Source organism: Seriola lalandi, unplaced genomic scaffold (assembly GCF_002814215.2).
Source record: "Seriola lalandi dorsalis isolate HSWRI2012SDOR001 ecotype SW California unplaced genomic scaffold, Sedor1 jcf7180002054685, whole genome shotgun sequence".
NCBI lineage: Eukaryota > Metazoa > Chordata > Actinopteri > Carangiformes > Carangidae > Seriola > Seriola lalandi.
Window position 1 is genome coordinate 224,518 of NW_019525238.1, and position 13,128 is coordinate 237,645.

The window sequence follows — 13,128 nt, forward strand, 5'->3', positions numbered from 1 at the left end:
GGTCACTCTGTTGCCTCAAGAGCATGTGGCCAAGTCAGCATAAAAATTGAATTTACAAGATACTTTGTGTGTGCGGGGGGGGGGGGGGGGGGGGATTTCTTGAATTCAAACCTATAGACTAACGATCGTTCCACCGCTAGCTGATGCAGGCAAACTAGAAAAGGAGGGTTGTAAATCAACCATAACACGACGGGATAAGAGGGGAGGAAGGTTTGTCAGGGTCCATAATCAGAATCACAGAAGAGAGAAAGGAGGCACAAAATACAACTGAGAAACTATGATCAGAGAACGTCTAGTAATCTGGACAAGGTATGTCTCCATTTTTTTCAAATTAATAATATATATATATATATATATACACACACACACACATGTGGCAAGCGGGGCTAAGAAGGGCGAATACTAAAGGTAATTGAATACTGTACAACAATTCTAATCAACTACACAATCAGCTGATAAGAACGTTAGTACATTAGATGAAGTATCGGTTGCCAACAACGCCACTTCAGGAATTGCGCCTGGAGAATTAGGTTAACCCTTTACACAATGATTAACATGCACAAGTTCGTTGCTGATGAGGGCTTGAGACTGGGTCCAGAATACAAATTCAATTCGTTTTTATTAGCAGTCTGTTAATTTAACAATTTTCCAATAAAAATGTTTTACACACTTACACCTTCATACACACGCACACATCCCTCAGGCAATCCAAAAAATACACAAAGAAAGAGCAAATAGCAAAATTGGGTTAAATCAATTAAAGACATATAACTAAGCAAACCACACAAATGCCTGTCTCTTATACACATCTAGAGAGAGAGAGAGAGAGAGATGTTTTCAAGAGGTATGCAAAAGATCCAGATAGTTGTTTGCATTTTATTTATTTTTTGACAGCAATCAAATTGATCATATTGAAACGGGTATGGACCCAAATGCAGCACACAACTGGATATAATTTGTAATGACCTTTAATTATGAACCAACAGAGACAATGCACAAGTGTGTATTTGGGGTAGAGGAAGGGGTCCGGGGCAGGCTGGAGACGTCGTCGAGGTAGCAGGGGGATCAGAACCAGGTGAGCAGTCAGCGGGTTGGACGAACCAGGAATGAGCAGGCAGGCGGGTAATCAGAGCCAGACAAAGGATCAGGAAACCAGCAGGGAAGCACTCACATTGCGACGTCAGGGACGAGCAGAGTCGATACCGGGAAGTCAGTCCGGAGATGACCGCTGGAAAGTCTTGCATGAACACAGAGAACAATCTAGCAATGAGTGAGTGGACCAAGGATGCTTAGATACTGGCTTAATTGGAGATGGAATGCAGCTGGGAGCGACAGGTGGGGACTGTGAGGCTGATGAGGAGGTGAGGCAGAGTGGAGAGTGAGACGGAGGCGGGGTGACACCCCGGAGACACCAGAGAGATCAGGTAGGCGCAGAGGCGGTGACACATATGTTTTTCTTCTCTTTTAAAGATGGATTCACTTTCTCGACCAGAACTTTTTGATTTCCATGGAGTCTCACTGACTCACTATTTCACAGACAACTGGGATAATATTCAAAACTTCCAGGCCAGGCCAGATGATATTCTTATTGCAACATACCCCAAAGCAGGTGAGTCTGTAAACATGAACAGGATGTTTTTTGCTGCATACTGTAGCTCTTAATATTTGGATGCTGTGGTGGTAAAGGGTTTTAACTATCTCAATTTTTTCCACTGTCATTCTTTGAGGAAGCACCTGGGTCTCCTACATCCTTGACCTGCTGTATTTTGATCAGACATCTCCAGAGTGTCAGAAATCTGTCCCCATTTATGCAAGCGTACCTATCTTAGAGGTCACCTTCCCTTCTCTGCAGCCAGGTTGAGTCACATACAGCAGTCACATATTGATTAAAGTTCAAATACTTTCGTGCCTACATGGTAATTGCCTGCTTAAATAAGTAAATAGATCACATTGAATTACATGTCACTGTGTGCTGTGAAGAAGTGTCAAATTACTTAATAATAACTGGTGCATTTATCTTCATCATCATGTGTGAATGGTTGATATGTCGTTCTGCGTTGTATTCACTGGCATGTCAACTTTTTTAATACTGTGCAGAATCTCAACCATACACAAAGGAACAGACATGGTGGACAATCTCCTCACTTCTCCTCGACTCATTAAGACTCATCTTCCGGTGCAGTTTGTGCCAAAATCTTTTTGGGAGCAGAAGTGCAGGGTACAGTAGCCCGTGTGTTGTTTCCATTGCTTGAGCTGAGATATTTGATGATGTTCATTTCATTAATAATTAAATAATCTGGCTAACCATTACATTGTCAGATGATGTTAAAAAGAACATTCCATACACATTAACAAAATTTATCAAAAACATAAAGTGGTAAAAATACTATATTCAAACAACCAATATAAAATTTGAAAATAATACTTGAAGAAAATGGATTTATATGAAAAATATTATTGAACCATGTTATTTTGAATAATTTGAATAATAAGTGAACATACATGTTCATCTGAGATGTGTATGGATCTTAGTTAAGAAAAAGGAAATTAAGGAAAAATGATAAGTGGACATATTCCCGAGAATTTAAAGCCAGGGAGATAATTCATACAAGATTAAAGCAAAGTGTGCTGCATGTGTCTTCTTGTTGTGTAGATAGTCTATGTGGCCCGCAATGGCAAGGACAGCGTGGTGTCTTTTTTCCACTTTGAGCGCATGACCATGATCTTCCCGGAGCCTGGAGACTGGAGCAGTTACCTCCAGAGGTTTATGGAGGGAAAGAGTATGAATAGGAAACACAATAATAAAGTTACAATCAAAATTTTGAGTTTCACTTGAGATGTTCATGCAATAATAAAGTTGTTTGTATTGGGGATGCACAGACACTCCTCAATTCACAGTTTATTGTTGTGTTGCTCCAGTGGTGTTTGGATCCTATGACCATGTGAACAACTGGTGGGAGAAGAAACAGACGTATTCAAACCTCCATTACATGTTCTACGAAGATCTTGTTGAGGTAATTTTGTTTACACATGTGGGTTTTCACACGTGCATGCGTTTGTGCGATTCAGAAGTCTTTGCCTGTTCACAGTGCTTTTCTAAAGCTCTGCTCTTGCTGGTAATAGCGTGGTGACAGTATCTGACCACTGTGTTTCCAGGATACTGGACGGGAAATAGACAAACTCTGCTGCTTTCTTGGTTTGTCTCCTTCAGCTCAGGAGAAGGAGCGACTTGCAGGCAGAGTGCAGTTTTACAATATGAAACAGGACAATGTGGTCAACCATTCAACATTTCAAGGAATGGATTTCAAACTTTCTTCGTTCATGAGGAAAGGTACCGTGAATAGTGACATACAATAGATGTGACATGTAAAATATAAAATATCTGGCTGATTCTTTTTGGTTCTCCAGGGAAGGTTGGTGACTGGAAAAACCATTTCACTGTGGCGCAGAGTGAAGAGTTTGATGAAGACTACAAGAAAAAGATGAAGAATCCCACACTGACATTTCGCAATGAAATTTAGAGGTCCGGTGCAGCTGCAGCAACATAACGAAAATTCCTTAGCTGTGATATGTGATAACATAAATAATGTTAGAGAGATAGATAGAGATAGATAATTACTGAGTCAGGTGCTTAATTTTAAGCGCTGAGGAAATGATCTAATCAGTCTGAATACATAAGTTTATCAAATATCAAAACTTGATGACTTTGACTTTTACAGATTTAAGCGTTATATCACTAGTTTGTCAAAATGAATTTGATAGAGGTATATCAACTGTACAGCTGCAATCAATGTCAGTCTAGATTAAAAGACTGAAAACAGAAGCCAACCCACTCACTTTTTCTTCTTCTCTTGTCATTTGCTATCTTTTGTCCATATATATCATATCTATCTTTTCAGTGACCTCTCTCTTTCTCACATTCATACTGTGCACATTGATACGTGATAAAATAGATAGTAATGTTAATGTTACTGAGTGAGACTTTAAGTTCGATTGACAAGGACACTGTCTAATCACTGCGAGTCATTTCTCTTCATAGTGAAGCTGACTGATGTTATATAGTCATCAGAAATGATCAAAGGTCAAGGCTCAATGAATGTCAGACTTTGACTTTTATGCATTTGACGCATTTCCTGAATCTCGTCTACTTTCCATTACATCACTAGTTTGTGGAAATTGATTGGATGGTGCACAGTCTGTAAGATAAAGAGTTGACTGAGCTGTTCATGACAGCGCCACACATACAGGTAAAGATCACATACAGGTAAAGATCACATGCAGTGCAGTTTATGTACATTACTTATGGCTTGTTTAAGGATTTGTGAGGTGAGCTAAGAGTATGTTATGCTGTCTTTTGACATATTACATATACATTATATTCCCAGTATTATTGTTATTATATGTAGTTAGGTCACTTCAGACTGACCCTTTAAGTGCTGAGCCCATATGAATAAAACTGGTTTGGACTTCCTCCAGAAAAGCAGTGAAAGAGGACCAAATAGCTTGGAAGCCAATCGTGGCTCAGTATGCTGCTCACACAAATGTGAGGAGGAAACTTTGTCTCTCGTGCTCATACACTGAGAATGGGCAAGTACATCTTCAGCATCTAGTAGTTAAACTTTTGAAATAAGAAATTTTTGCATAGTCATACAATCTGGATTTTTCAATGACGGAGAGGAATAAATGCAATTTTTACAAATGTTTATCAAAGTAATTGAAATTGTGTTTTGGTAAATAACAAAACACAATTCATTTCTGAAATAACATGCCAGACACAAATTATTATTCCAAGCAAAGTATTTTTGTATGTCTGTATGTGTGTGTGTGGGGGGGCTTTTTAAATTCCTTATTCTTTCAAGGTGGAGAGAACTCAGCATGTCATTTAGCTGAAGCTGTACTGAGGGTGTTTTTCCTGTAAGGTTTTCTTAGTTTTAAAAAAGCCATGAGCAACAAATTGTTTTTTAAGCCCCCTCAACGTAAAGAGCCTGTACTGTAGATGTACTTGCCAAAAACATCAGAAATGCGGGTTTAGTACCCACCACATTTATAACAGATGTGTTTTAAATGTTCTTACAACCTGGCCTCGAGTCATACGGAGAAACTTTTTAATTTATAAAATAAAAAAACATTTTGTGACACTCTCTCAGATGGAGCTGCCACTCCGGCCCAAGCTGTTCGACTTCCATGGAGTCTCCATGACCAAATACTTCACTGACAACTGGTACAACATACAGAACTTCAAAGCGAGACCAGATGATATTCTCACAGCTACTTATCCTAAAGCAGGTGCAGTCTTTTGTATCTTTTTTTGACACACTATTTTAGCATTTTTGTTGTTATATGTGTTTGCTTTTATTTATAGTGTTTATTCATGTGTTTCAACTGCCGTTAGCCAACAGAATGTCATCTTTCTTGAATTTTCAAGGAACCACAAGGGTGTGCTAAATCCCGGACCTGTTATATTTCAGCCAGGTGTCGCCTGAACGTCAAGACACAGTCCCACTCCATAACAGAGTGCCTTTCCTGGAGATACACATTCCTGGAGCCTTCTCAGGCAAGTTTGTAAAAAGACTGACACTGTGACACATGCAGTGGTGATATACAGTAAGTGAGTGTCATTGTGACATTATGGTAACGTCATATTTTCACGTATCAGGAGTGGATGAACTGTATATGTTAACCACGTTTCCACGCATTATCAAGACACATCTGCCAGTCCAGGTCATTCCCAAATCCTTCAGCGAACAGAACTCTAAGGTATACTGTCGCCAATTGATCAGTAACAAAAGCACACATTTTAAAGGATGCTCATGTTCTATACTTTTGTTAGTGCCAACCAATGACTGTTGTATAAAGATGGACAACATATAAGTTCCCCAAAACTGAAGCCAAAAATTATTGATTGTCTCCTAGTGGCAGATTACAGTATAGGTCATAAAGGTATAGGTTTCATGGGATTTGCTGACAATAACAAAAATTTGAATATTACCACACGTGTCCTTCAAATGTGAGATTGGAGACATTTATGTACATGGTTTTCCAGCATTTTTTTTCTGATTTCACTCTGATTGTAGATAATCTACATGGCCCGCAACGCCAAGGAGAATGCGTTGTTTTACTTCCACTTAAATCGCATGAACATGGTCCAGCTGGAGCCAGGAGACCGGAGCAGCTTCCTGCAGAGATTCATGGAGGGAAAACGTGAGAGCAGAATGAGAGCATATCAGAAGAAGCAGACCACTTCAAACATCCTTTATTTGTTCTATGAAGATCTGATTGAGGTGAGTTTAAAAGTTAGTCTGTGGGATTGTAAAACACAAGCACAAGATTTCACCTTACTACTACTGAACGAGAACTCAACCGTCTGTGCTCCTGCCTGGGATTGTCTGCCACTGCCGAGCTGAAGAGACAAGTTGTGCAAAAAGTTCAGTTTGACAACATGAAAAACAACAAGGCGAATGGCTCCATGGATGAATTCCTTGATTTTAAGACATCTCCTTTCATGCGCAAAGGTTTGAGGTATTTGCCTCTATGTTTGTAAATCTTGTAGAATTAAAGAGAAAGCAGAGAGGAGAGGAAAAGACGCTATTAAATTTTTATTGCTGCTTCTATTTATACAGGAAAAGTTGGGGACTGGAAGAATTATTTTGCTGCCCAACAGAGCGAACAGTTTGATGAAGGCTATAAGAAGAAGATGAAAAACAGAGATCTTCAGTTTCGCAGAGTTCTGTAGCTGATCATATTCTCTCTCACCGTTACAATTATGTGAAAACACATAACTAAATGTAAAAAAAATATGACAATAAGGAGATCTTGAGTTTTCTCAATTTTATTTTGAATCCAGACACAAAATGCAGCAAGAAATACAGGAACCAAAGTTCAATGAGCAAAATAAAGGAATCAAACTAACACTGTACTTATGCACTGTGAATACAGACTGGACGGATTGTATTTTCTATGGCACATACTGCTTTGGGGAGGGAACAACACTACAAGTGCTGGAGGTACCACCCTGGTCATGAAGTAAAAGATGTAACAGCGAGTACCGATACAGTGAAATCTTACATGTTCATTGGAATGACAACAACACAAGGCCATTGTACTGTAAATACAAGTCAAATATCTCACTTCACTGGGAGGTACAGCAAGTCACCCTGAGGTAACCCGGAAAACAAATCATGGACCGGATCTAACCAGGAACAGAGACATGAGTTAATTTTTAAGTTTTATTCCAAAATGATGTTTATCCACTTTGGAAAAATGTCACTTTATCATTACATATTCACAACAGCATCCCAAGATAGCGCTCCAGTAATCAATCTGTGACGGCAAGTCACTTTTCGTTTTTCAGCATTGTGAAGGTCATTTTGGAACAAAGCTTTGGAAATGTAAGACTGAGGAGGGAACCTCTGGGCTATTTTCAGGATCACCAAACAGCTTCAAGTTTGTTTTATTAGTTGCTTCCCAATGCTCTTGTCATCATTTAATGATAGTAAAAAAATAAAGTAGAAATAAAAACCCTGCAGACCATGGCCATTAGTTCTACATCATTATAACAATCCTGAGCACAGCCCAGAAAGTCCTTGACTTTCAAGTATCCACTGTCACAGCTCTGCATGTCCTCAACAGGCCACAATCTGTCAAAATAGCATAATTTCCTGCACAGCTCAGACACATAAGCAATACCACTTTAGATTGTCTTTCACAGTAACAACTACGACTATGTTTCAAATACATCTTTATTCATGAACATCAAAAATAACAATATTTACATTGGTGCTTATACATCATATATTTGAAAGATATTTTCCTCTTGAGTAGTAAAATACTTCAGTTTAGTGCTCAGGCTTACAGTTAAGTGCTCTGTTATTGAGTTAGCTATGAGAGGTCTGAGGTTCATGCCAAGCCAGACTTGTGTGTTGCAGCCCTGCAAAGCTGTGTAGCATTTAATTAGATAAGAGATCAAACTGTTTGAATTGACTCAATGCAACTGATAGGATCATGAATGTTTAATATTCTTAGTTAGATACGGTAAAATCGCTGCCAGAGGCTTCAATTGTATGCAATTATGGCAAAAGCTTTGTCCTACAGCTAAATGTCAAGATGAAATGCATTAACCTCACAGTTGAATACTTGAATCTCAATTTCAGCGAAAGCTAAAAGCCTCAGCAGCAGTTTCACCATGTAAGCATGTGTCTGCATGTCTCTGGCTATTGTTTACTGCCTGCCTCTTTATGTAACCAGCTTCACATTAACCTACAAGGCAGACTGCACAACAACAACAGTGGCAGCATGTTAAGAGCTTAGAAGTAGTAATCCATAGTTGAGTCACTATGATACTGGTAAGACGCTATAGAGAGTTAACCCAAATAATGGGTTTATAGAATCATTGCAAATAGCGCAGAAACAACCAAGGTTATGTATGGCACATCTTTACTTCACGAAGCAAACTGAAATATGGAAGACAGCAAATAAACTCTATGAAAGCAATGAAATTCACGACTGTTGACATGCAGACATCTTTTTTCCACAGAGACAACAGAAATGGGACCTGCAGACGCTTAGAACCACATTTGTTTTTCACCCTTAAAACTTATTGAAACCCTCAGTGGTGCTAAATATGTTTTCAGACATAGAATTCATTACTATTATTCATTATTATTACTATTTTTTACTGAAATTCATCACCACCGAGCCTGCTGAGGAACCTGCTGAAATGTGTGTATGGTCCCAGTGTACTTGAGGTTATGTCAGTGTTATGCAGGTGTGTGTATGTTTGAAAAGAAAAACATGACAAGGAAGAGATGGAGAGAGTTATGAGTGTGCTGTGTTGTTTATCTGTGCTATATCTCCCAGTTTTACTCCCACAGTAAAAGGTATACCATATCTGTTCCACAAACACAGTTGCTGAACCCTTTAACAAGATAAAAGGCAACTAGGCGATATTCTTTAAGTTCATCACCCAGGTCCCTTTTTTGATATTTTCCCTCTTCTAAAAATCATTAATTTGTAGGCAGTTCAATGATCAGATTTTCCCAATATTTGTTGAAGTCTTGGTTAGGAACAGTATTTGTTTAAACCAGTATGTCTGATGTGCAGTCATTGGTCCTCATGTCCATGGTTTGGTTCAAAGGTCAATAATTTCACTGCTGACACTGGCAGAGTCGTCATGTCGGCTGACCTCCAGGTAACTCCGTGACCCCACTGGCCTCCCGGCCCTTCCCCGCACCCTCTCTGAGTCCGGCGTTATGAACGGCCGCGTGTCGTCCACTCCATCCTCCCCCAGCTGCCCTGTTGACGTTCGGGAGGGACGAAGTGACACAGGGCAGGACACTGATGAAGGGACACTTCCCACCCCGTTCCCTGCCCACCTGTGACCCTGATGGGAAGGTGTGGGGGGAGCAGTCACCTGCCTGCTGGGTACACTGCTGAGTACGCTGCCGCCCAGTGGCATGGACGACTCTGTCGGGGCCTCGCTGCTCTCAGAAAGCATCTGAGGGTCACTGTTCCTCCGCAGCCAGGGCCCCTGACTGACCCCTGAACCCGGGGAGGGGGACTGTGAGGGTTGGTTGAAAGGATGGAACAGGCTGCCTCCTCCGAGTAGGTGTTCCCTGTGCAGAGCCTCATCAATGCTGCGGGTCAGGTCTATCGGCGAGGGGGGCCGCAGATCAAACTCATATAGAGACAGGGAAGTGTCCCTTTCATGATCCAGGCTGCCACTCACTGAGCGCTGTGGAGGCCGGCCTAGCGCCTGCAGTCTCAGCAGGGAGCCCGTGGAGCCATCAAATACGCCTCGTTCTGCAGAATGGCCCCTGTGGTTGCGTCCCCTATTGCTGTCTTTGACACTACGTGGCGGGACAGGGGCCTGCTCATGGTTTTGGTTCCTGATTAGACTTTTACTGATGTCAGCTCCAGGACGTTCCTGACCAGCCCAGTTGTTAGGCACCTCCCCTGGTCCTCCTCCTCCTCCCACCCCATTACTGTCAGACTTTCTACAAGGCTTCCCTCTCAAGCTCTGCACTATCTTGGACCAGCAGGTATGTCTTTGAGTGGACCCTACGGACTGGCCAGGGGACGGCACATCTCCTGCTGCTCTGCAATCTGGTCCACCCTCCTCCGTTCCCCGGCAACCTTGAGGCCTCCAGAACATCCAAGAACCCAGGAGGAGGAGAGAGAACCCCCATGCAAGCTCTAGGAGCCGGGCCCAGAAGTGAACCAGCCACCATCCCCAGTTAAAGTGTGTCCAGTCCCCTAGCAGTCCATAGAGCCATAAGGTGGCATGAACATGCAGTCCACAGCACAGTGCCCCCAAAACTGCACACACTGCCAGCACTCTCCCCAGGATCACACTTATCCTCCTACTTCCTATCCAAGCCTTCCTCCTGGCCTCTTCAGGGACCCCAGGATGGGGAATGGGAGGGCAGCGTATACGTGGAAAGACATAGCAGAGGAAGCCCAGACAGAGAGCCAGGCCCCAGCACAGGGACAGGACCTGCAGAGTGACGGGCACCACAGGGGACAGGGCTGGGGAAAGCATATCAGCTGCCAGCAGCAGGGTACACTGCAACACTGCCAACACAGCCACCAGAGGAGGACGCTCCATAGTTGAAGGTAACACACTTATCCCTGCCACCCTCAAGGCAAGCAGTGCCAGGGCAGCATGTGTCCACACCAGCAGGTGTAGGGGCAAGTTGTAGAGGGCTGTGACTGCAGGGCGAGGGATCAATTTCCGTGTGCCATAGGGGTCAATTAGAAAGAGAGCTGCCCTAAGGCCTCCAGCCAGAAACAACAGAGCATTGGCGAGTGCAAGAGCACCCCGATGAGGACAGTTTGTGCCAGGGGACAGGGTGAGGCCAAGAGCAGCTCCAGCAAACAAGAGGAGGAAGAGACTTGCTGAGCCGTAGACATGCAGCTCCCAGGCGAAAGCCAGCGTCCGGCTCAGGTCACCCCAGTAGAGAAGCGTGCCATTGAGGGAAGGATTGGCGCTGGGGGAAGGGGCCGGATAAGAGGTGGAGTGGGGAGCTTGGTGAGGATGTCCCAGGAGAATGGAGCGGTTCCTCTGCCCAATACCCGTCTGGTAGGTGGGGCTAAACCTTGGTCGGGTGACTGGCACAACACCGGTGGTAAGGAAGGAAGCGCTCCCTAGAAAAGCAGAAACAGAGTTTTGGTTTTCAGATTTTTAAACATATGAAGTCAAAATGTTATTGAATAGAAATATCAATTCCTGTCATTTAAATGAAAAGTAGAGCAATGCTATAAAAGTGCATGAAATACTATTCAGAGCCACTAGAGGGGTGTAGCTCACCGTCAAAGTCATGAGCCAGGCCCATCTGACCCTCAATGTTACCTTAATGAGTTCTGCACAGACACATTGTCCCAGGTCAATATGTAATATAAATATGAGGACAATGTCTAATCAAATAATCCAGTTTATACAGTCTCAATAACATCTACAGACTTTAAAAATCTGCATCAGTATCATTTCTCCTGTCCCTGTGTCAGGTTAATGTGTTGCTGCCCATCACAATTACGACCTAGTATGCAAATAAAAGACCTAAACCAAAGACAGTATCCCTTTGTGCAGGTAGAAATATACACCTTATATATTCATAACTACAGCAGACATTTTGCTGAGTGAAAATCCCTTCAGTAATTGTGTGTCTTAATTACCAGAACATCTACGTTACAATCTACAGCACAGTGACGCAATGCATCTACGTATGAACAAGGAGATCTCTCTGTTAAAATTTGCAGTATTGTACAATACAAAGATCCCTAATGGGACAAGACAACACCCTGATGATATGGCATCTCTGTCTGTCTCTGTCGCTCACTTTCTCATGCACGCACATTCTTGTGTTTGTTTAAGGCACTCCACCTTCTCCTCCTGTAATACCCTGGAAACACCCAACAGCACTATAATCATTGGGCCATTTGTCACCAAGTGCTTTGGGAGCTACTCAACTGTGAAGATAACAGCATAAAAAAACACGACATACAAGAACTAAGTGAACACTATAACATTATGTGGACAACAGTATTACTAAATGCAATAATTTAAAATAGTATTTTATAAGAAGATAATAAATATGTTAAATATAAAGACTCAGTGCCGGATGGGGCAGTAAGAAACAGTGGCAGGCTAGGGGTATCTTGAGTTATTTATAAGGAATTGTTTCACACATACACATTTAACTGGATGGATGGTGGAACAAAATGATCAGTGCTAAAACACTCAGACCATCAGCCACTTGGAGGACTGAGGAGGTCCTCACCCTGAAGAAGACAACCATAAACCTGACATGCTGACTAATGACTCACTCCAGCATGTGTTTCACTTCCTGGCTCTCTCTCTCTCACTCCCCACTCTATCACACACACACACTTCACTCTCAGACTCACATAGGCGAGCACCACATACAGATCACAGACACACTTCTTTATTTATATAAAGGTATGTTTTACTTCCTTCCCACAAACTTTTTTTTTTTCTTACAGGAGCAAGATCCAGACACATTCCAGATGTGCTGATCACATTTCACAGCTGGATACACTTAAACTTACCCCTACCCTTGTTTTTTTTTTCACTTCTTACATTGCTTTATATGTCCACATGTTGCAATGAACTAAAAAAAATTAATATCCTGTTCCATCTCATAGGAAATACAATCATATTTATGGCCCAGATAATGTGGACAGATATATACATACTGTACATATGGGTGCTCAAGGATGCAGACTGTTGCTTCTTTCAATAACCTGTCGAGGAGCCTACTCGAAGACTTAGAAAGTGCTCATGAGTCCGAGAGTTTGAAAGTCATTAAGATGTTGTTCTCATGGTATCTAAGAGACTGGCCCATGTGTCCCATGTGTCATGCTTTTCCTTTTTCCATCTACTTTTCCTCAACTCCCCTCCCTTCATCCATTTCTCTGTGCATCTGGTTTTCATTACCTTCTCCACTCCCTGCATTTCTGTGCCCGTACCTTTCTTCTACCACACTTTCACCCAGCCTGTCTGTTCTCTCATCTGTATTCCCAACAGTCTCTTTTTCAGACCTAACTTTTTCCCTCTTGTCTATCTCTCTGCTTGGCTGCGAATCTACCCACCCCTTCATACCCCCACCCCCC

At 42.1% G+C, this 13,128-nt stretch overlaps 3 protein-coding genes across 3 annotated transcripts in view; 2 read left to right on the forward strand and 1 right to left on the reverse strand.

Moving 5' to 3' along the window:
* The window catches only part of LOC111667159 (cytosolic sulfotransferase 3-like), a 4,777-nt gene extending 954 nt beyond the window's left edge, over window positions 1–3,823 (forward strand). The window contains exons 2-8 of the mRNA XM_087178372.1: window positions 1,471–1,609; window positions 1,728–1,848; window positions 2,098–2,218; window positions 2,654–2,780; window positions 2,920–3,014; window positions 3,157–3,331; window positions 3,409–3,823. Coding sequence (XP_087034498.1) covers window positions 1,471–1,609; window positions 1,728–1,848; window positions 2,098–2,218; window positions 2,654–2,780; window positions 2,920–3,014; window positions 3,157–3,331; window positions 3,409–3,521 — 891 coding nt within the window. The 3' untranslated portion in view covers window positions 3,522–3,823. The remainder of the gene's footprint in view (window positions 1–1,470; window positions 1,610–1,727; window positions 1,849–2,097; window positions 2,219–2,653; window positions 2,781–2,919; window positions 3,015–3,156; window positions 3,332–3,408) is intronic.
* A 1,324-nt stretch (window positions 3,824–5,147) lies between these two features.
* On the forward strand, window positions 5,148–6,733 carry LOC111667176 (cytosolic sulfotransferase 2-like). Its single transcript, XM_087178365.1, has 5 exons — window positions 5,148–5,221; window positions 5,469–5,554; window positions 5,657–5,757; window positions 6,075–6,201; window positions 6,621–6,733. Exons 1-5 carry the CDS (start codon window positions 5,148–5,150, stop codon window positions 6,731–6,733), a joined length of 501 nt encoding a protein of 166 aa, XP_087034491.1.
* An 80-nt stretch (window positions 6,734–6,813) lies between these two features.
* Window positions 6,814–13,128, reverse strand: part of LOC111667155 (uncharacterized) — a 16,156-nt gene continuing 9,841 nt past the window's right edge. The window contains exon 4 of the mRNA XM_023422761.2: window positions 6,814–11,142. Coding sequence (XP_023278529.1) covers window positions 9,128–11,142 — 2,015 coding nt within the window. The 3' untranslated portion in view covers window positions 6,814–9,127. The remainder of the gene's footprint in view (window positions 11,143–13,128) is intronic.

Bases quoted from the DNA above. Each gene is read 5' to 3' on its own strand.
- LOC111667176 (XM_087178365.1), top strand. From the start codon at position 5,148: ATGGAGCTGCCACTCCGGCCCAAGCTGTTCGACTTCCATGGAGTCTCC. The intron at 5,555-5,656 runs GCAAGTTTGTAA...TTCACGTATCAG, and splicing joins CATTCCTGGAGCCTTCTCAG to GAGTGGATGAACTGTATATG. The intron at 6,202-6,620 runs GTGAGAGCAGAA...CTATTTATACAG, and splicing joins GAGATTCATGGAGGGAAAAC to GAAAAGTTGGGGACTGGAAG.